Source organism: Oncorhynchus mykiss, chromosome 3, assembly GCF_057628025.1.
Source record: "Oncorhynchus mykiss isolate SJ-2025 chromosome 3, ASM5762802v1, whole genome shotgun sequence".
Lineage (NCBI taxonomy): Eukaryota > Metazoa > Chordata > Actinopteri > Salmoniformes > Salmonidae > Oncorhynchus > Oncorhynchus mykiss.
Window position 1 is genome coordinate 72924483 of NC_143024.1, and position 23606 is coordinate 72948088.

A 23606-nucleotide genomic window follows, 5' to 3' on the forward strand; every position below is an offset into this window, starting at 1 on the left:
ACCTTTAAAATTGGCAACAAAAAAAACACACACATTTCTTTTCACAGGCCCGGGGGGTGAGACAGAAAACATAGAGGAGGGAGTCTCAGAGCAACCCCACTATCCTGCAATGCCCTTAAATTGAAATTGAGAGAAAGAGAGAGTCAGAGAGAGAGGGAGAGAGAACTGGAGTCAGTCAGAGTCAGAAAGAGAGTTAGATACAGTAGTATTTAAATCAGCCTGACCCAAGCTTCATGTCTGTTTCATCTTCTTGTCTGGGTCCTGGGAGGGAGGAGGGAGTCTCAGAGCAACCCCACTATCCTGTCTTTCATTGCCTTGCCTTGCCTTGCCTTGCAAACCCCCCTTGTGTTATGTATACCTGTTGTATTGGGGTACTTGGGGTTTGTAGACTTGTTACATGTTTGAGTTGTAACACTCAAAGCTCTGATCTTATCATAAAGCTTCCAAGTAGGAAAAAACTACATGATGGTTGAGAGATGAGAGTTGTGACATTTTCTGCTCTGATGGAGTGAAGGGTTTGACCCTCCTGTGGTGCATTAAGTTTGACCCTCCCTCCCTGCTCTCCTCCACTCCACTCTGATTACAGTTGACAATGCCAAATAAAATGGAGCGTGTTGTGAAATTGCTCTTTTCCCGAAAGTCTACCCAACCCCATATCCTCTCCACCCTCCTTATCACGGCTGGGAGCACATATTCTCTGTGACTCTGGCAAATTAAAGACAAGATGGAAACATGAATGGTTATTTATCATTATACATTATGCAGACCGTAGATGTTCAATTAGGCTTCAACAATAAGACCCTCTAGCATTTCATATCAAGATATATATAAGTAAGTATAAAATGAAAATGCTTTTATGTTATGGCAAAAAAATTAAGCTTATAATTGTTCTAAACAAGAATAGCATGATCATAGTAATAGGAGAACATAAATAGGAATCTAATCTCATCCTATTGTGAGAAGGGAAATGTGCCTTTATGGTTGCAAGCCGTTAGGCGTATCATATTTATTTTCAACCTTTAGTTGTTTTTCCACGGCCAGTGAAATCATATCACTAAGGAGGGAAAATAAAATCATAGGATTCCAGTCCTCATGTATTACACTTTAGCTAAGGTTCATGGCCAGCCATCTTAGGATAGAAGTTTCGACTAGGCACTGATCTAGAATCAGCTTGCCCTCCCCAAATCCTAACCTTAACCATTAGAGTAGAAAATCAAATCTGACCTTAAATCAGTGTCTTGGGGCAACTTTATTTTTACTCTGGTCAGGACACAGCTACACACAGCTATTATTGGATGGCTGTCGACCCAGGCATCTATTCCTTTTATAAACAGTTAATGTGTTTAATAGTGAGTTTGGCTGTTGTCAGGGCTCCAGGGGCAAAACATGTATATGTGTGACACAGTCCCACACAGATGGTGACATAGATGGGGCCAAGGCCGAGGGCCAAGACATGAGGGTTTGTTTCTCAATGGGGAAAATGATCTGTCTAAGAATCTGTCTTTGCCAAGTGAGATTGAATCACAACTCTAATTCACTATCTTGGAAACACAACCTATGGACCAGTTGTGTGTAACGGGAATTTCATGGGGAAAGGGACATTGCCTATCAATAATCTTCTTGGTTGGCTCACTCTCACCCTGGCTTGCAATGGTGGTAAAAAAGCCAAATGCTTCTCATTCTCTGTTCCATCGAGTGTTCTTTCAGTGGGAAAAGAAAAACGTTTTTGTGTCGTGAAAGGTGTTCTTTCGAGGCTTTACCATCGAGTCCCTCCACAGCCCTAGACATTGACCAATTAGTGATGACACCTCTTAGATGTGGATCAGGGCAACTATTGATGCTTGTGGCTATTCCAACATGATTAACATCTACAGGTTAAGGACTGAGCAGATCCATTTCGGAGACGTCATTGCTTTGGCTTTGAGTGTGTGTATGTGTCTGGGTACCAGTGGAGGCTCCTCAGAGGACGAAGGAGAGGACCATACTCCTCAGTGAACTTCATAAAAATAGTGAAACATTAAAAAAATATCCTATACTAAATATATTTACGTTACCAAATAATTGATTAAAACACACTGTTTTGCAATGAAGGTCTACAGTAGCCTCAAACACACTCTGTAGTGTAGCACCATGGTGTAGCTGGAGGACAGATAGCGTCCAGCCTCCTCTGGGTACAATGACTTCAATAATAAACCTAGGAGGCTCATGGTTCTCACTACCTATCATAGACTTACATAGTAATAATGACAACCTCCGGAGGACATCCTCCAACCTATCAGAGCTCTTGTAGCATGAACTGGCATGTTGTCCACCCAATCAAAAGACCAGAGAATGAATCTAGTACTGAAAGCATAAGCTGCAGTTAGCTAGCACTGCAGTGCATAAAATGTGATGAGTAGTTGACTCAAAGAGAGAGAAAGACAATAGATTAACATTTTTTAACAAATTAATTTCTTAAAAAATTAAGGAGGAGCAAGCGAGAGGGAGAGAGAGAGATACCTAACTGTACTTAGGTAGCAAATACAGCTAGCTAGTTTAGCCTTCTCAAACATCCGGCTCAAACAGAGGGCTGCTATATTAGCTAGCTGCCTATGACTATCCAACACTGGAATTCTTCCAAGTCAAGGTAAGCTTTTGGTTTGACTAATTTATTTCCACTAGTGCCCGCCAGTGTAACTGCTAAACTGCTTACTGACTATACACTGTACTGCATGATTGTAGCTGGTTTACTGACGCATTAGTTCAATTAGCTATGTTGACTATAACGTTACTTTAGCTAATATGGTGACAACGATGTAGGCTGTGTGTAGTGGTTATGATATGAAGGCTTAGCTTGGAAATGTTTTGCCTGGTCACAGACAGCTGATGTGTTGTGCCTTGAAATTCACAAGTGAAAAGAAAAGGTGAAAGGAAGAGAACGTGTAGATGCGAGAAGGAATACAACAAACTGTTTGCGTGTGATCAGAGGTAGGGCTGTTGCGGTGACCGTATTATCGCCACACCAGCAGTCACGAGTCATGAAGACAGTCAAATTTCGGTTACCATTGAGTTACGGTAATTAGGCTTCTTTAAGCAAATATTAAGCACATTACTTATCTTTACCACAAGAGTATAGCCTACCTGGCTGGCATAAAATTAACCACAGGAAAAGCGTCCTCCATTCGCTATTTAAGTACATAGATCACATGTTTTTTCCCCCTGACATGTTTCGAAACAGATGCATGATAATGGTCCATTCTAAATCAAAACGAATTTCACACATATATTATTTAGTATATGTAAAGACAAGATTAAATCAAGAATAGTCTGATGGGTGACAATATTACTTGTGAATGATGCCCAGCTTAAGCCAAGAAACAATGTATTTTTCGTGACTTTTTCTAATCATAGTCGCACACCTCATGTAGGCTAGGCCATAGGCCTATATGTTTTGATAAGTGTTGTATCACAACTAAAGTGGGCAAATTAGGCACATTAATCCGCTTTACAAGGGGTGTAGAGCCTAACTGGCATACATACATAAGCAGCGCTTGAGTTTCAAGGTTGGTGAAGATCATTTTTCCCCATTAAAATGCACCTTTATCATAAAAGCATTACATGCGTAATAGCATTTGCAGTCACTTGTGATAATGGTGCAGTCACTTTTGATAATTCTTATTTACAATGACGGCCTAGTGGGGAACAGTGGGTTAACTGCCTTGTTCAGGGGCAGAACGACAGATTTTTACCTTGTCAGCACGGGGATTCAATCCAGCAACCTTTCGGTTACGTTTTTGGGATGCTAGGGGTTGTATTAATTTGGGATCTAATGCATCCCACACCTGTCCCAGACTATGTTTGGAATATTCATTTTGTTCTTTCTGCGGTACCAGAGAGAACAGTCTATGACTTGGGTGGCTGGAGACTTTGACAATTTTTGGGCCTTCCTCTTACACCCCCTGGTATAGAGGTCCTGGATGGCAGGGAGCTCGACCTTAATGATGTACTTGGCCAAACGCACTGAAGCGCCTTGCGGTCGAATGCCAAGCAGTTGCCATACCAAGCGGTGAAGCAGCCAGTCAAGATGCTCTCAGTGGTGCAGCTGTAGAACTTTTTGAGGATCTGAGTGCTCATGCCAAATCTTTTCAGCTTCCTGAGGGGGAAGAGGCATTGTCATGCCCTCTTCATGACTGTGTTGGTGTGTGTGTAAAAATACTTTGAAGTGCTACTTCAGTAGTTTTTTGGGGTATCTGTACTTTACTTAACTATTTACATTTTTGACAACTTTTACTTTTACTTCACTACATTCCTAAAGAAAATAATGTAATTTTAATTCCATATATTTTCCCTGACACCCAAAAGTAGTCATTACATCAAGAAGGCTTAGCTGGACAGGAAAATGGTCCAATTCACTCACTAATCAAGAGAACATCCCTGGTCATTCCTACTGCCTCGGATCTGGAGGACACATGCTTTGTTTGTAAATTATGTCATTTATACTTTTACTTTTGATGCTTAAGTATATTTAAAACTAAATACTTTCATACTTTTACTCAAGTAGTATTTTACTGGGTGACTTTTACTTGAGTATGACAATTGGGTAGTTTTTCCACCACTGGTGTGGACCATGATAGATCCTTAGTGATGTGAACAGCGAGGAACATGAAGCTCTCGACCTGCTACCCTACAGCCCTGTCGGAGTGGGGGCGTGCTCGGCCTCTGTTTCCTGTAGTCAATCAGCTCCTTTGTCTTGCTGACATTGAGGGAGAGGTTGTTGTCCTGGCACCACACTTCCAGGTCTCTGACCACCTCCCAGTAGGCTGTCTCATCATTGTCGGTGATCAGGCCTACCACTGTTGTGTCGTCAGCAAACCTAATGATGGTGTTGGAGTCATGCGCAGCCACGCAGTAGTGGGTGAACAGGGAGTACAGGAGGGGACTAAGCAGGCACCCTTCAGGAGCCCCCGTGTTTCATTGTTGCTTTCCTCGAAGCGAGAATAGAAGGCATTTAGCTCGTCTGCTAGGCTCATTTCACTGGGCAGCTAGCGGCTGGGTTTCCTTTGTAATCCATGATAGTTAGCAAACCCTGTCACATCTTACGAGCATCAGAGTCGGCATAGTAGGATTCGATCTTAGTCCTGTAGTGATGCTTTGCCTGTTTGATGGCTCGTCGGAGGTCGTAGCGGAATTTGCTATAAGCGTTCGGTTTAGTATTTACGCCCCTTGAAAGCGGCAGCTCTAGCCTTTAGCCCAGAGCAGATGTTGCCTGTATTCCATGGCTTCTGGTTAGGATATTTACCCACTCAAATGGCACCCTATTACCTATATAGTGCACTACTTTTGATCAGAACCCTATGAGCCCTGGTCAAAACCAGTGTACTATGTACAGTAGGGAATAGGGTGCCATTTGGAATGCACCCTAAGAGATAATAAAAAAGTATTTGTAAATTCTCATATTTTTTTCTCATTAATATTAGATTATTCTATCATGGAATAGATTTAGAGTTACAGTGCTATTCTAGACCTGGTTTGTCTTTCCATTTCCATGGAAAATGGCGGATTTCACACTTTAAATACGTCCATGGAGGACCTTCTTCTTTACACCCAATACAAAAAGTTGAATTATGTATTTATGATAGAGTAGTATTTGGTTTAACATTTTAACATACTGTAGTTGACCTACAGAACAGAACACAATGACTATAATTAAATGATGTGAGTGAATTCGGATGCTGGTTAAAATAGCTAAATGATTATCAGGGTTTAGGTTACAGTACAATTTAGTTAATCCACATAAATAAAGAACATAATGCTCAGCACATTCTCACCCTGTCTGGGTCTGTAACAAAAGACATCGGCTGGGTCTGCAATGGCCCTGGTCAAAAGTAGTGCACGACATAGTGAATAGGGTGCCATTTTGGAACTCAGACTTCAGCTGTCCATTCCTGCCCCTCCCAACCGGCTAACGAGATATTAGACACTCGTCTATGGGCACCTCTGTGATTATTACAAGGTTATGAAATGTTCCAACTATTTATTATGACAGACTAGAGGACAGACATAGTAGTTATGCATCCCAAATGGCACTGTTTCCTATGTAGTTTACTACATTTGACCAGAGCCCAAAGGGTGCCAGTTGGGACACAACCATTGATTCATGTTCAGCCATGCACCAAACATTTCAGGAAGAAAATCTAATAACAGACCAAATTCAATTTAAATGCAGATTTGGGAAAGTCAGCCAGTCATGTCAGTATACCTCGTGCTCTGAGTTAGGTAAAACAAGTTGGATCTTTGTGCTTTTGAACTCAATTTATTTGCAAACATTGTGTTTTTTCTCTCTAAAGAAAATCACCTGATGAACAGGGACAATTTAATTACAGATCAAAATAAATTAATGGCCTTATATTGCACCACAACATGAAGAGAGTTCTCTCTCTCTCTGTGTGTGTGTGTGTGTGTGTGTGTGTGTGTGTGTGTGTGTGTGTGTGTGCGTGTGCGTGTGTGTGTGTGTGCGTGTGCGTGTGTGTGTAAATATGTGTGTATATGTGTGTGTATGTGTGTGTTTCTCTGCCCTAGTGCTGGAAGTGTGAATAAAAATCTAGATAACCACACACACACACACGCACACGCACACGCACACACTGGCTTAATCTGTTAAAATAGGCATGGTGAATACTACAGTCTGAGAGCAATTTGTGATTTCTGACCATAATGTCAATCACATGCAACCACAGGGACAGCTAAACTAGTGCATTTGCATTTCGGTTTTCATAGGCTCCACAGGAACAAGAGAGCCACTGACTGAATCACAACCGCATACTGCAAATTAGGATTTCATTAGATTTTTTTAAACATTAAAAAACTGCTTCAGAAAGGTTTACTCTAAATTTCTGTCATGTACTATACAGTACTGAGTAGAGTAGGCATATGTTACATATTGTATCTGAGGTGGATTGAGGTCTCAAGCTGCCATTTGTTGAGTGGATATATGGTTGCATCCCAAATGGCACCCTATTCCCATTCCCAAATAGTGCGCTACTCATGACAAGGGCCCACATAGGGAATAGGGTTCCATTTGGGACGCAGGGTGCCATTTGGGACGCATCCTATGTCTATGGACAGTAGTGGGAACTAAGCACCTATTGCACAACCAGTTATGCTTAGGCCTATTCTGTTTTCACCACACTCTCTGAGTGGGTGGCCAATCTATCTTTGTTTCTATATCTGTGTGTAGAGTGACTCACAAGGGTTGTGACTCAACCCTGCTGCATTTGGTGTGGGAGAGAGGAGGAGGCAGAGGAGGAGGAGGTGGTGGAGTACTCCACTCCAGAATGTACAGTACCTGAGCCAAAATACTAATGTTTAAATGTTTGCAAAACATTCTGGAATGGAATCAGAACCCCTTCCCAACCTTAACTACAGGAGGGCTTTCTTCCAAAAAGTCACAGAGATGATTTCACTGTTGTTATGGGCCTTCTGGAAGGACAATGACTGTGAGACCAGCAGCCAGAGCCTTTCAATAATCCATGATGTTTTCTGTGCACCTGTGAACTCTACTAGTGCTAAGACACTAGGAGGTGAGCAACCACTAGCAGCCGCTATTAGATCGCTATCGGAATGTGAATGCAAAAAGAGAACATGATGCATTGCTATGGTTTCCTGCGGAGTGGGGATATTCCCCTGAACTATTGAAGAGAACCGCAATATGTCAGATGTGTTGTTGTTGCAACAGAGATGAGAAAATAAAAATGGCACCATTCAATCTCTCAACTTCCCTCCGGTCTCTATGTTAACATCTCTAATGTGAAAATGACTGAAAAAGGGCATGGAATGCATGAATGTATGGATAAATAATCAGATAATCGTCAGATAATAACGTAACAAAATGTGCTCATGTGACTGAACTATTAATGGAACCCGGATGTCTGTGGGATTCAATACCAGGTTAGCCCACTGAGCTAAACAACATATAATTGGGGGAAAAAATGACACAAGATACTACATGAAATCAGATCAGAAATCAGAAACCAAAGTTTCCTTTCATATCCAAGCTCAAACAAGATCTCAAGTCAGTATCAAACTGTGCGTGATAGTGTGACTCACACATACATGACTTTAATACAAACCATTCATTCACTTACATAAAGGAGAACATAAAAGAAAGGACATACAGTACATAGGAATACTGTGTATAAAAGAAAGACATACATAGGGATATATAAAAGAAACACATACATAGGGATATATAAAAGAAACACATACATAGGGATATATAAAAGAAACACATACATAGGGATATATAAAAGAAACACACATAGGGATATATAAAAGAAACACATACATAGGGATATATAAAAGAAACACACATAGGGATATATAAAAGAAACACATACATAACGATATATAAAAGAAACACATACATAGGGATATATAAAAGAAACACATACATAGGGATATATAAAAGAAACACATACATAGGGATATATAAAAGAAACACATACATAGGGATATATAAAAGAAACACACATAGGGATATTTAAAAGAAACACATACATAGGGATATATAAAAGAAACACATACATAGGGATATATAAAAGAAACACATACATAGGGATATATAAAAGAAACACATACATAGGGATATATAAAAGAAACACATACATAGGGATATATAAAAGAAACACATACATAACGATATATAAAAGAAACACATACATAGGGATATATAAAAGAAACACATACATAGGGATATATAAAAGAAACACATACATAACGATATATAAAAGAAACACATACATAGGGATATATAAAAGAAACACATACATAGGGATATATAAAATAAACACATACATAGGGATATATAAAAGAAACACATACATAGGGATATATAAAAGAAACACATACATAGGGATATATAAAAGAAACACATACATAGGGATATATAAAAGAAACACATACATAGGGATATATAAAAGAAACACATACATAGGGATATTTAAAAGAAACACATACATAGGGATATATAAAAGAAACACATACATAGGGATATATAAAAGAAAGACATACATAGGGATATATAAAAGAAACACATACATAGGGATATATAAAAGAAACACATACATAGGGATATATAAAAGAAACACATACATAGGGATATATAAAAGAAACACATACATAGGGATATATAAAAGAAACACATACATAGGGATATATAAAAGAAACACATACATAGGGATATATAAAAGAAACACATACATAGGGATATATAAAAGAAACACATACATAACGATATATAAAAGAAACACATACATAGGGATATATAAAAGAAACACATACATAGGGATATATAAAAGAAACACATACATACGGATATATAAAAGAAACACATACATAGGGATATATAAAAGAAACACATACATAGGGATATATAAAAGAAACACATACATAGGGATATATAAAAGAAACACATACATAGGGATATATAAAAGAAACACATACATAACGATATATAAAAGAAACACATACATAGGGATATATAAAAGAAACACATACATAGGGATATATAAAAGAAACACATACATAACGATATATAAAAGAAACACATACATAGGGATATATAAAAGAAACACATACATAGGGATATATAAAAGAAACACATACATAGGGATATATAAAAGAAACACATACATAGGGATATATAAAAGAAACACATACATAGGGATATATAAAAGAAACACATACATAGGGATATATAAAAGAAACATACATAGGGATATATAAAAGAAACACACATAGGGATATTTAAAAGAAACACATACATAGGGATATATAAAAGAAACACATACATAGGGATATATAAAAGAAACACATACATAGGGATATATAAAAGAAAGACATACATAGGGATATATAAAAGAAACACATACATAGGGATATATAAAAGAAACACATACATACGGATATATAAAAGAAACACATACATAACGATATATAAAAGAAACACATACATAGGGATATATAAAAGAAACACATACATAGGGATATATAAAAGAAACACATACATAGGGATATATAAAAGAAACACATACATAACGATATATAAAAGAAAGACATACATAACGATATATAAAAGAAACACATACATAACGATATATAAAAGAAACACATACATAGGGATATATAAAAGAAACACATACATAGGGATATATAAAAGAAACACATACATAGGGATATATAAAAGAAACACATACATAGGGATATATAAAAGAAACACATACATAGGGATATATAAAAGAAACACATACATAGGGATATATAAAAGAAACACATACATAACGATATATAAAAGAAACACATACATAACGATATATAAAAGAAACACATACATAGGGATATATAAATAATAATTATTATTTTTAAATTGAACCTTTATTTAACTAGGCAATTTAATTAGGGAAAAAATATTATTTACAATGATGGCCTACCCTGGACAAACCCGGGTGACGCTGGGCCAATTGTGCGCCGCCCTATGGGACTCTCAATCACGGCCAGATGTGATACAGCCTGGATTCGAACCAGGGACTGTAGTGACACCTCTTGCACTGAGATGCAATGCCTGCGCCACTCGGGAGCTCCCCCAAAAAAGAAAGAACATGCAATCCAGTTGCTTATTAAACCGACACCATCTGCTCTTCAAAGCACTGTAACAACACAGTAACAACAGCATCAAACCCTCCTTTCTCTGGTTCACAGCGGGGAGCAGGTCTGACATGCAGCATTGTCAACAGCTCTAGGAATAAAACCTGACAAACATGTTACTCCCAAATGACACCCTATTCCCTATGTAGTGCACCACTTTTGACCAAGGCCTATAGAGAATATATCGGGTCTAAATATAGAGAATAGGTTGCGATTTGGGACTTCACGGTCGTGAAGAGGGCACGAGAATGCCTATTCCGCCTCAGGAGACTGAAAAGATTTGGCATGAGTCCTCAGATCCTCAATAAGTTGTACAGCTGCACCATCGAGAGTATTCTGACTGGTTGCATCACCACCTGGTATGGCAACTGCTCGGCCTCCGACCGCAAGGCACTACAGAGGGTAGTGCAAACGGCCCAATAGATCACTGGGGCCAAGCTTCCTGCCATCCAGGACCTATATACCAGGCGGTGTCAGAGGACGGCCCTAAAAAATGGTCAGACTCCAGCCACTCTAGTCATAGACTGTTCTCTCTGCTACCGCACAGCAAGCGGTACCGGAGCGCCAACTCTAGGTCCAAAAGGCTTCTGAACAGCTTCTACCCCCAAGCCATAAGACTCCTGAACACTTAATCAAATGGCTACCCAGACTATTTGCATTGCCCCCCCCCCCCCTTTTTTATGCTGCTGCTACTCTGTTTATTATCTATGCATGGTCACTTTATCCCTACCTACATGTACATATTACCTCAATTACCTCGACTAACCTGTACCCCTGCACATTGACTCAGTACCGGTACCCACTGTATAAAGCCTCGTTATTGTTATTTTATTGTTGCTCTTTTATTTTTTACTTTAGTTTATTTAGTAAATATTTTTCTTAACTGCATTGTTGGTTAAGGGGTTGTAAGTAAGCATTTCACGGTATTCGGCGCTTGTGACAAATAACATTTGATTTGATTTGAAATATAAACATGAGAATCCTGAGAGTTAAAAGACGAGCAGTCTCTTATTGTTATCTTTATGGTTGATCTAATACTGCCAATTACTTTGTAATACAGTAACACTTAACATGTCGTTGTGTATTACTGTATGGCAATACTGTATGGCATCTGTATGGCATCCAAACAAATTAGAGCGCCTGTACTGTACCCCAGTCAATTCTCTGAGAGTGTATTCATTAAATGCACTGTATATCGTTTTACAATGAAGCTGTATGTGAATGTGGCTTGTGTAATCAAGGTATGCTTTTCCTCTGAGAAAGAGCGGCGTTACAATAGTGGTGTCCAATTCCTTCTCAGCACACACACCCGCGTGTTAGCTGTAATCAATCAATTCATATCATAATATGTTGTCCCTTGATGTGCAAATTATTGTTGTTTTAGCTCTACCGTTTCCATGGAGATTTAGGAACAGAAGGAAGGGGGAGCCTCCAGATATCCCCCTCCCACGCTATCTAAAATACAACTCTTCTTCTTTAACTGACACACACTGCATCTGTAAAGCATTATTCTTCCCTCATCCTCTAAGTAGCAGAAACCAGTTTCTCTAGCCTCTCCGTGGCTCCATATAGTCCCATACTTGAGTCCTACTATTGTTTGTCAAATAAATACTAATGTTTGCTGAAACACTTCCCGTGGCACTGGCACGAATATCTACAAACCCTCGAGCTCCTATAAAAGCGCTCCGGCAGACTACAGTCAGCACCAGATTTTATTTTACAAGATGCTTTTAGAGCCGTTGGAGGCAGGGGCTACCTCCCAAATGGCAACCTATTCCCTATATAGTGCACTACTTTCAACCAGAGCCCTATGCACTATATAGAGAATAGGATTTGAGACATACCCAGGCACATCATTCTCCACAGTCTCCCAGTGCGTGGGCTTTATGCATTAAGTGGCTGTGCCTCAGCTTCCTCCAAATGTACTTACTGCTGCTATTACTTTATCAACCCTAATGGACATTATCATTCAGCCCGCTGGTAAATTCCATTGTGGATGTAATAATATAGATTGCAAAGTCTGTCTAGAGGATTGTTATCTAGTTTTCAGTGATCTTTCACATATTTGGTTTAGTTCATTGCGGTACAAATGGGTTGTGAGGTATTCAAAATGTGGTCTTGTCTGGCACAGTTGGTAGAGCATGGCTCGTGCAATGCCAATGTTATTGGGTTCGATTCCTGCTGGGGCCACCCATACTAAAATGTATGTATGCATGATTGTGAGTCGCTTGGGATAAAATTGTCTGCTAAAAAGCATATAATAACATAGGGATACAATACAAGTAATATGATATACAGTATTATTAGTGTTGAATGTAGTTCTGTGTGTATTATGCAGACCTTATATGAAAGATAAAGCATCAGCCATTATTGCCAGAGGTCACAGAAGAGGCCTGTAGATGATCATAGTTACTGTTGCCAGAATTGGTGTCATTATAAACCCCTGTACTGTAATTACAAAGTCGTTCCAGCAGGAGCGGAGGAGCAGTTTGTAGAGACTACAGTATAATTAGAGATAACAGATTAGAGCTAAAGACTGGGGAGGCAGGCAGCGACCTCTGATTGCTGCAGAGCTTTGTGGTTCACCGTCACTGCTGCAAACACCATTGTACTCAACATACACCAGAAACACACACCAGGTCATGGCTAGCGGTTTTGTTGTTACTTCCATAGAAAATGTTGTGCAACATACAGTATTTTGAGTACGAAGGTATATTCTACACAGAGCTGCTAAATTCAGATTTCTGCTATCCCCAACCTTACAACATTGTTTTATATGAGCAATGTTCATTATTTTATGTTTCTAATCAGGCACACAATGTCAAAGCTGGGGGAATTATTTCACAAAAAGCCACTTTCCAGAAAAGAACATTCACTGACAGAAGTAGGCCTACGTGTTTAGTCTGTCTAAAGTCTGTTCTTCCCGCTGAAGAGTGCCAGCCCAGTTTATCTCGCCATATTTTCACGCCTTATCTAATTCCCTGCTGAGGGTTGGCAACAACACCAGATCAGACTAGAGAGAGAGAAAACGGGAGAGAGAGAAATGGAGAGAGAGAGAGAGAGATAGCTCCCTCAGAACAGAGCTCCCTTCACAGCTTCACAGCTTATTTTGAAATCCAACCATCATCAGACTCACTCTCAAGACTGGCTGGTTCTAGAGGTTCTGTGGGTCTCCACAAAGTTCGGGAAGATTGCTTTTAGTTATTGTGCCCCTAGCGCATGGAAAGACCTGCAGGACAGGTTGAGCCTTGACTCTTGTCTCATAGGGTCAGTTCGGGACTTTGATGAGGAATCGGGTGAAGGAGAACTGCACTTTTTATTTGTGTGTAATTTTATTTGTCGCTTTTCAATTTGATTAGTTTTAATGTGTAATTGTAATTTGATAGTGTTGTATTGAGACTGATCACGTTGATTTATTGCTCCAGGGTAACCTTGTAAATGAGACCATGGTCTCAATGGGTTTCCCCTTTTTAAATAAAGGTTAAATAAAAATATCAATAAATACATAAACAGCTGAGCTGAGGGAAACTGGTCTCAGGAGAAGCCTGATGGAACGTTAAGCCAGCCCTCCTCATTTCCTCTCTAAATGTGCTTTTCCCTCAAGTTCAGCCTCTGTTTCAGATACGCTGCAAAATTATCATTTCATTATATAACTTATAACTCCTCAGAGAGAGTGCTGTGAGGATGGGCTATTAGTATACTCACATCAATAGGGGGTTTAGAGAAAGCAGCTTGCTATACACACTACACTTCACAGCCACACAGCCACAGAGGCTTTACGTCTGAAATGTCACACCACCCAATGACCAACGGCCCTTCTAAATGCCTTTATGCCTTTTAGCAGTATGGTGCCACACTGTCATGTGAACTGTTTAATAGAATGTCACAACTCACACCCACATCCAACCAAGGAACAGAGGGGAGTTAAAGTACTTTGTTCAATTCCCTTCATGGCAGCAACAGCAATGAAATGGATTTAGGCTGTATTTCTGTTTTGATAGAGAATGCCACCTCGGATTAGACGTAGGCCTAACTTTGCTAAAAAGACACAGAGACGATAAGATTGTTACATTAAAAGCACTCAAATATGTTCACATTTCCTTTTCCCACAAAGCAAGCAAACGAGGCAGATGAAATGAAGGAGAAAAAAATGAATCTTCTCTCTCCTTCCCGTCGAGTCAACCCCCATACAGGGTTCTAGCCAGTACTAACTTTATTGAGATGCACCTGATACCCAGAAACACACACACACACACACACACACACACACACACACTCTCTCTCTCTGCCGCTACATCCTTGGTAAAACGTTATTTTATAGATTTAAAATAATGCTTTAACAAGTAATTTCTTAGTAGCTACCTTGTAAATAGCAGGCTGCTAAAAAGGGTTAACAATCACCAAATACCTCAGCACTGGTGTGCAACACAGGCAATATGAGCAGTTTGTGTTAGTTGAATTTGAGCAAGTTGCACTAGAAAGGATCAAGTCAAGCCATGGATAAATGCCCTACTACTCACCCAGAAACATGATAACTGAACCATGTAGCATGTAAAGTCGATCTCCTGGACTATAGACAGCTAAGTGGAGAAATAATCCCTCAGTACTGTAAAAGCTCTGAGTAGACCTGTCCTCCTGGTGATCTGATCTGCTGCTGACTGACTGACGGCAGACTGATGAAGGAGTGACAGAGCGAGTGATGACGGAAGAAGGGATGGCGGAGGAGGGAGAAGGGAGGGATGTGTTGTGTGTAACATGAAAAGAGAGAGAGAGATCCCTGCCTGGTGGGAGCTGAGTGGAGGTGCCACAGAGAGCAGCAGAGAGAGAATGAGAAAAATAGAGGCAGCTGCAACCCCCACAACGCCTGTCGACCCAAACCGAGCAGTGGCACGGTCACAAACAGCCACAAATCTAGGTCAGGCTACCACTCATTCTGAGTGAGGAAACCACGAAAAACACCAAGCCTGAATCGAGCCGATCAAATCCTCCTCATCTCATCAGGATGGGTGTCCCCCAGTCCAGGCGGTCTGAATCAATCAGTTTTACAAGTCTGCCTCTGCTGGCTGCGATTCAGGATTCAGGCAGAAGGAATCAGCCCCCAGTGATTCATGGGTTTGTCAGGAGGCAGCTAGTGATCACCACCAAAGAGATAGAAAGAGAGGAGGGAAAGGAGGGAGAGAGAGAAATAGAGGGTGAAAAGGAGGGAGAGAGAAAGAGAGGGTAGAAAAGGAGGGAAAGAGATAAAGAGAGGGTGGATAAGGAGGGAAAGAGATAAAGAGAGGGTGGATAAGGAGGGAGAGAGAAAGAGAGGGGGAAATGAGGGAGAGAGGGAAAGGATGGAAGAGACGAGGAGAGAAGATGGAGGGGGAGAGAGAGACAGAAACAAGAGAGAGATCAGACACCTTGTCTGAGCTCAGTTCACATGGAGCGGTTCATAGGACAGAGGGAAACTTAACTACACGTTTGAACTTCACACACTGAGAGATTGTAACATGATACCATGTCATCAGCTGTGTTGAAATGTGAGGTAGCCCCCCTTAATAACGTAGCCCCCTCAGTTAAGTCAGGGTGAAAAACACGCATCCACTGTGGTGACTACATTATATTGTATCTCAAGGGAACACTTACAAAGAGAACACTTAAATTACTTAAAATCACTGAAGAGCCCTGGGAGGAAGAGAGGGAAGGAGAGTGAGGGGAGGAAGGAAAGGAAAGGGATGGAGGGTGAGGAAGGGTGAAGGGAGGCAAAACATTTGTGCAGGTTTTCTGTACTCACAGCTGTGCCGTGTTTCCTAAAATTAAACTGCAATTAAGATTGTGTTACCTGACAAAACACTCCTGGCTCGTGAGAAATACAAGACTCGCAACATCCAAGAATACAACAGCAGCACATGGTGTGTAAAGCCTAGAGCTTAGAATGAGGAGGGAGAAAGCGGTTGGTTTCCAAGAGTCAGGCCTGGGCTTAGCCTTACCATCAGTCACTACAGCAGACAGTAGAGGTTGGAACACTAGAAGTAAGGACAGGGCACTAGAGAAGGAGAAAGAGGACACTCCACCAAAAATAGCAGAATGCTGAAGCACACAAAATAACATTATCAAACACACTTAGACTGGTGAAGTGTTTAAAAGCCCTTTGACTTACTGTAGGCTTGATTGATCAAATTCCCTGACTGATCACTCTGGATGTCTTCCCTTTCAGACACTCACTATCCTGCGCTGGCCAAGGATTCGTGGAAGAGTTGACCTGTAGTTACTCCGCCAACAACAATGGTGTCGATTTCTCTCTCATCACAAACAATATTTCTGTCTATTTCCCCAGAGGCAATTCAGAGAATGGCAATTCACTGATATGCTGCCAGTAGTAGACTCCTGATCAGTCCAAATATTGCTCACCATGGTGGGTTTGTTGCCCAGCCCACATATCTGGGTTCAAATAATATTCGAAATCTTTCAAATACTTTGCACGTTTGCTCAAGCCTGCCTCGATTGCCAGAAGCCCAACATTTTGCACTTTTCAGACAATTGCATTGGGTCCATTAAGCCAGGAAAGATCAATCAAGCACAGGTAAAGTATTTAAAATTATTTTGAATACTATAAGAACCCAGGTCTGTTTAGCCCAGTGTGTTCTCATGTCTCGGTAAAGGTCATTATGGGTTATTACTGCCATTCCCTCAACCTGTTGACATGATTGATGTTCTGGGGACAGTGTCGCCTGCATGCTGCTACTCAGCAGCTCAAGCTTGTCCACTTCTTTGGTTACAGACTAGCAACACACACTCAGTGTGACTCTGATTTAGCCCACAGCAGTACACACACACACACACACACACACACACACACACACTAGATCTCTAGACGCACCGATGGGGAACATTGCCTTAACCTTTCTCCCTTTACAACAAGATGCAAAGCTAAGCGTGGAAATATAAATATATCTCGGGATTCCTTCCAACTGACTATAAAATGTATGCTTCCTGGCGTTGGCACACTGTCTGACATGGTGTCTTACATTCCACAGGATCTTGTCTTGAGTTTCATATGAAAGAGTAAACGCGACAGCAATAAAAGAAACTCCACACCACAACACTGACACACTTCATGCAGTCAAATGACCAAATTGTCCCCTCTAGTGGGCTCATGGGTGGAATGTTATTCATATGTTTCATAATTTCATAATTATTAAACATCAAATTATTTTTATGCAGAAAATCCGGTGTTTTTATGTCAAACGGTTTTGTTATATTTCAATATTCTATGATGTATATAAAGTGTAATATTTGGATGCAAACTAAATTTTTTATACATTTCAACTCTATATCTGGTGTCTCCTCTTTTCTCCTCCTCTCTTTTTAAGCCCCTAACCACGTGTATGAGGTGTATAATTTAGTTTAAAAGTAGATTTGTTTAAGACTAGCAACACACACTCATTGTGACTCTGATTTTGCACACCGCAGTAAAAGGTTTAAGACTAGCAACACACACTCAGTGTGACTCTGATTTTGCCCACCGCAGTAAAAGGTTAAAAAGCACACTGCCACGGAAAATAAGTTTCACCTTTTAGACATTACTGAAGTTGTTGAAGTTAATTTAACACTAGCTGAGTAAGTGAGGGGACTTCACTTTGTTTAACTCTGTTGTCATTGTGCAGCATTGTGCAGTACACCAAACAGTAGGAACACCTTCCTAATATTGAGTTGCAACCCCCCCCCTCCCCCCACCACCACCTTTTGCCCTCAGAACAGCCTCAATTCTTCGGGCATGGACGAGATGTGGAAAGCATTCAACAGGGATGCTGGCCCACATTGGCTTCAATGCTTCCCACAGTTGTGTCAAGTTAGCTGGATGTGTTTTGGGAAGTGGACCATTCTTGATACACACAAGAAACTGTTGAGGGTGAAAAACCCAGTAGCGTTGCAGTTGCAGAGTTGCAAAGAAAAAGCCATATCTCAGACTGGCCAATTAAAAAGAAAAGATTAAGATGGGAAAAAGAACACAGACACTGGACAGAAGAACTCTGCCTAGAAGGCCAGCATCCCGGAGTCACCTCTTCACTGTTATCGTTGAGACTGGTGTTTTGTGGGTACTATTTAATGAAGCTGCCAGTTGAGAACTTGTGAGGCGTCTGTTTCTCAAACTAGACACTAATGTACTTGTGTGTTATGTGATATATTCTCCAACATTAATTTCACATTTTCACAAACTTCAAAGTGTTTCCTTTCAAATGGTATCAATAATATGCATATCCTTGTTTCAGGTCCTGAGCTACAGGCAGTTAGATTTAGGCATGTCATTTCAGGCGAAAATTGAAAAAAAGGGTCTCGTCCTTAAGAGGTTTTTAATACCTTGTAGGCTGACATATGAAGTGCACTATTTGTGACGATAGTCCTATGAGCCCTGGTCAAAAGTAGTGCACTACATAGGGAATACAGTAGGGTGTCATTTTGGACGCACCCTCCATGTTTACAAATTAAAGCCAGTCACGCATGACAGAGTTTAGAGGCAATTTGGAACTGATTAAAATATAGCTGACGTGAGATTAAACAGAGGGAGGAAAAAGCCACACTGCCCCAAGAGTCAACAGTATCACGATAACAGGCTAACAGTATTGTCTGACTACTGTGTGAAATCTCTGTCCGCATCCCAAATGGCACCCTATTATAATGCACTGCTTTTGACCAGAGCCTATGGTCAAAAGTAGTGTACTATAAAGGGTATAGGGCACCATTTGAGACAGAGCCTCTATCTGCCTCACCCATTTCCCTAGGATGTAGAAACACATTCAGTACTTCAGTAAGTACTTAAGACAAATGCATTTAAATGTCTATCTGTCAATAGGAAGAGTATAACAGCTTTACAGGTTATATATTTGGTCAGTCAGCACGAATGGCATCATAAATCATCATAAATCATAAATCCTCTTGAAAGGGGTTACACAACAATCACGCATTGCACTGCATGTAGGTTTATTTCAGTCAAGCATTTCACTTAAGGGTATAAAGGACTTTTAGAATGCTTTACATAAAAAGGTTTTACATAATAAAACCCTAGCCACATTTCATAGTCAAGGTATTTTACTATACAGTATAACGGCATCTCTCCAACCACATTAGCACAGGACCCTAGTCTATACCAATCCTTTTATCATTTATTGAAGGACTAGATTGCATATTAGCCAGCCACTAAGCGAATAAGTTAACCTTCTTAACAGTGTATTGATGTGAGATGTGAACCACATTGCACTACTGATGGCTGTGTTCAATCTCCATACCTCAATAAGACAGCAGAGCTCCAGACTCAGCCTCTTCTCCAAGAGTTGGCCCTCACAAACTTCTTCCACATGTTAGAGAGAAAAACACACAGGAATGTAGACCGTCTGTTTGCCTGTCTGCCTGTCTGTCTGTCTGTCTGTCTGTCTGTCTGTCTGTCTGTCTGTCTGTCTGTCTGTCTGTCTCAATTTAATATTCCTTAATTTGACTGCTCTTTACTCTTTTCATAGATCTTTCATTCTCTCTCCTTCCTTCAGCCCTGTCTAACACTTCTCTCTACTTCCTTCAGCCCTGTCTAACACATCTCTCTCCTTCCTTCAGCCCTGTCTAACACTTCTCTCTCCTTCCTTCAGCCCTGTCTAACACTTCTCTCCCCTTCCTTCAGCCCTGTCTAACACTTCTCTCCCCTTCCTTCATCCCTGTCTAACACTTCTCTCTCCTTCCTTCAGCCCTGTCTAACACTTCTCTCTAATTCCTTCAGCCCTGTCTAACACTTCTTTCTCCTTCCTTCAGCCCTGTCTAACACTTCACTCTCCTTCCTTCAGCCCCATCTAACACTTCTCTCCCCTTCCTTCAGCCCTGTCTAACACTTCTCTCCCCTTCCTTCAGCCCTATCTAACACTTCTCTCTCCTTCCTTCAGCCCTATCTAACACTTCTCTCCCCTTCCTTCAGCCGTCTAACACGTCTCCCTCCTTCCCTCTCCTTCCTTCAGCCCTGTCAAACACTTCTCTCTCCTTCTCTCTCTCCTTCCTTCAGCCCTGTCAAACACTTCTCTCTCCTTCTCTCTTCTCTTTCCCCTTCCTTCAGCCGTCTAACACTTCTCTCTCCTTCTCTCTCCCTCCTTCAGCCCTGTCAAACACTTCTCTCTCCTTCTCTCTCTCCTTCCTTCAGCCATGTCTAACACTTCTCTCTCTCTCCCTCAGCCCTGTTTAACACCTCTCTCTCTCCCTCAGCCCTGTCTAACACTTCTCTCCTTCTCTCTCTCCTTCCTTCAGCCATGTCTAACACTTCTCTCTCTCTCCCTCAGCCCTGTTTAACACCTCTCTCTCTCCCTCAGCCCTGTCTAACACTTCTCTCTCCTTCTCTCTCCCTCCTTCAGCCTTGTCTAACACTTCTCTCTCTCTCCCTCAGCCCTGTCTAACTCATCTCTCTCTCTCCCTCCGCCCTGTTTAACACTTCTCTCTCCTTCTCTCTCTCCTTCCTTCAGCCCTATCTAAACCTTCTCTCTCCTTCTCTCTCTCCTTCCTTCAGCCCTGACTAACACTACTCTCTCTCCCCCTCAGCCCTGTCTAACACATCTCTCTCTCCCTCCGCCCTGTCTAACACTGTCTGTCTGTCTGTCTGCTCTCAATTTAATATTCCTTAATTTGACTGCTCTTTACTCTTTTCATAGATCTTTCATTCTCTCTCCTTCCTTCAGCCCTGTCTAACACTTCTCTCTACTTCCTTCAGCCCTGTCTAACACATCTCTCTCCTTCCTTCAGCCCTGTCTAACACTTCTCTCTCCTTCCTTCAGCCCTATCTAACACTTCTCTCTCCTTCCTTCAGCCCTATCTAACACTTCTCTCCCCTTCCTTCAGCCGTCTAACACGTCTCCCTCCTTCCCTCTCCTTCCTTCAGCCCTGTCAAACACTTCTCTCTCCTTCTCTCTCTCCTTCCTTCAGCCCTGTCAAACACTTCTCTCTCCTTCCCTCTTCTCTTTCCCCTTCCTTCAGCCGTCTAACACGTCTCCCTCCTTTACTCTCCTTCCTTCAGCCCTGTCAAACACTTCTCTCTCCTTCTCTCTCTCCTTCCTTCAGCCCTGTCTAACACTTCTCTCCCCTTCCTTCAGCCCTGTCTAACACTTCTCTCCCCTTCCTTCATCCCTGTCTAACACTTCTCTCTCCTTCCTTCAGCCCTGTCTAACACTTCTCTCTAATTCCTTCAGCCCTGTCTAACACTTCTTTCTCCTTCCTTCAGCCCTGTCTAACACTTCACTCTCCTTCCTTCAGCCCCATCTAACACTTCTCCCCCCTTCATTCAGCCCTGTCTAACACTTCTCTATCCTTCCTTCAGCCCTATCTAACACTTATCTCTCCTTCCTTCAGCCCTGTCTAACACTTCTCTCCCCTTCCTTCAGCCCTATCTAACACTTCTCTCTCCTTCCTTCAGCCCTATCTAACACTTCTCTCCCCTTCCTTCAGCCGTCTAACACGTCTCCCTCCTTCCCTCTCCTTCCTTCAGCCCTGTCAAACACTTCTCTCTCCTTCTCGCTCTCCTTCCTTCAGCCCTGTCTAACACTTCTCTCTCCTTCTCTCTTCTCTTTCCCTTTCCTTCAGCCGTCTAACACTTCTCTCTCCTTCTCTCTCCCTCCTTCAGCCCTGTCAAACACTTCTCTCTCCTTCTCTCTCTCCTTCCTTCAGCCATGTCTAACACTTCTCTCTCTCTCCCTCAGCCCTGTTTAACACCTCTCTCTCTCCCTCAGCCCTGTCTAACACTTCTCTCCTTCTCTCTCTCCTTCCTTCAGCCATGTCTAACACTTCTCTCTCTCTCCCTCAGCCCTGTTTAACACCTCTCTCTCTCCCTCAGACCTGTCTAACACTTCTCTCTCCTTCTCTCTCTCCTTCCTTCAGCCATGTCTAACACTTCTCTCTCTCCCCCTCAGCCCTGTCTAACACATCTCTCTCTCCCTCAGCCCTGTCTAACACTTCTCTCTCCTTCTCTCTCCCTCCTTCAGCCCTGTCTAACACTTCTCTCTCTCTCCCTCAGCCCTGTCTAACTCATCTCTCTCTCTCCCTCCACCCTGTTTAACCTGTTAGAGCTCTAGGGGCGCTATTTCATTTTGGATAAAAAACGTTCCCGTTTTAAGCGCGATATTTTGTCACGAAAAGATGCTCGACTATGCATATTCTTGACAGTTTTGGAAAGAAAACACTCTGAAGTTTCAGAATCTGCAAAGATTTTGTCTGTAAGTGCCCCAGAACTCATTCTACAGGCGAAACCAAGATGATGCATCACCCAGGAATTAGCAGAATTTCTGAAGCTCTGTTTTCCATTCTCTCCTTATATGGCTGTGATTGCGCAACGAATGAGCCTACACTTTCTGTCGTTCGCCCAAGGTCTTAGCAGCATTGTGACGTATTTGTAGGCATATCATTGGAAGATTGACCATAAGAGACTACATTTCCCAAGTGTCCGCCTGGTGTCCTGCGTCGAATTCGGTGCGCAATTGCCAGCTGCTTCCACTTTACCATTTGATTCAGGGGAGAAAGCATGTGTCCAAGAACGATGTATCAATGAAGAGATATGTGAAAAACACCTTGATGATTGATTCTAAACAACGTTTGCCATGTTTTCAGTCGATATTATGGAGTTAATTTGGAAAAAAGTTTGCGTTTTGAGGACTGAATTTATGGATTTTTTTTGGTGGCCAAATGTGATGTATAAAACGGAGCTATTTCTAATACACAAGGAATCTTTTTGGAAAAACTGAGCATCTGCTATCTAACTGAGAGTATCCTCATTGAAAACATCAGAAGTTCTTCAAAGGTAAATGATTTTATTTGAAGGCTTTTATGTTTTTGTTAATGTTGCGTGCTGGATGCTAACGCTAATGCTAACGCTAAATGCTAACGCGAAATGCTAACTCTAGCTAGCTACTTTTACACAAATTATTGTT

At 41.3% G+C, this 23606-nt stretch overlaps 1 protein-coding gene across 3 annotated transcripts in view; it reads right to left on the reverse strand.

Moving 5' to 3' along the window:
• The window catches only part of LOC110520312 (zinc finger protein 385B), a 125601-nt gene that overhangs the window by 58302 nt on the left and 43693 nt on the right, over positions 1-23606 (reverse strand). Inside the window, exon 1 of one of the 3 annotated variants that reach the window (XM_090230081.1) lies at positions 15201-15808. The exons of the other annotated variants lie outside the window; for them this stretch is intronic. Within the exon in view, the coding sequence (XP_090086207.1) occupies positions 15201-15231 (31 nt within the window). The 5' untranslated portion in view covers positions 15232-15808. Of the gene's footprint in view, positions 1-15200; positions 15809-23606 lie in introns of those variants that run through there. 3 annotated transcript variants of the gene reach the window in all.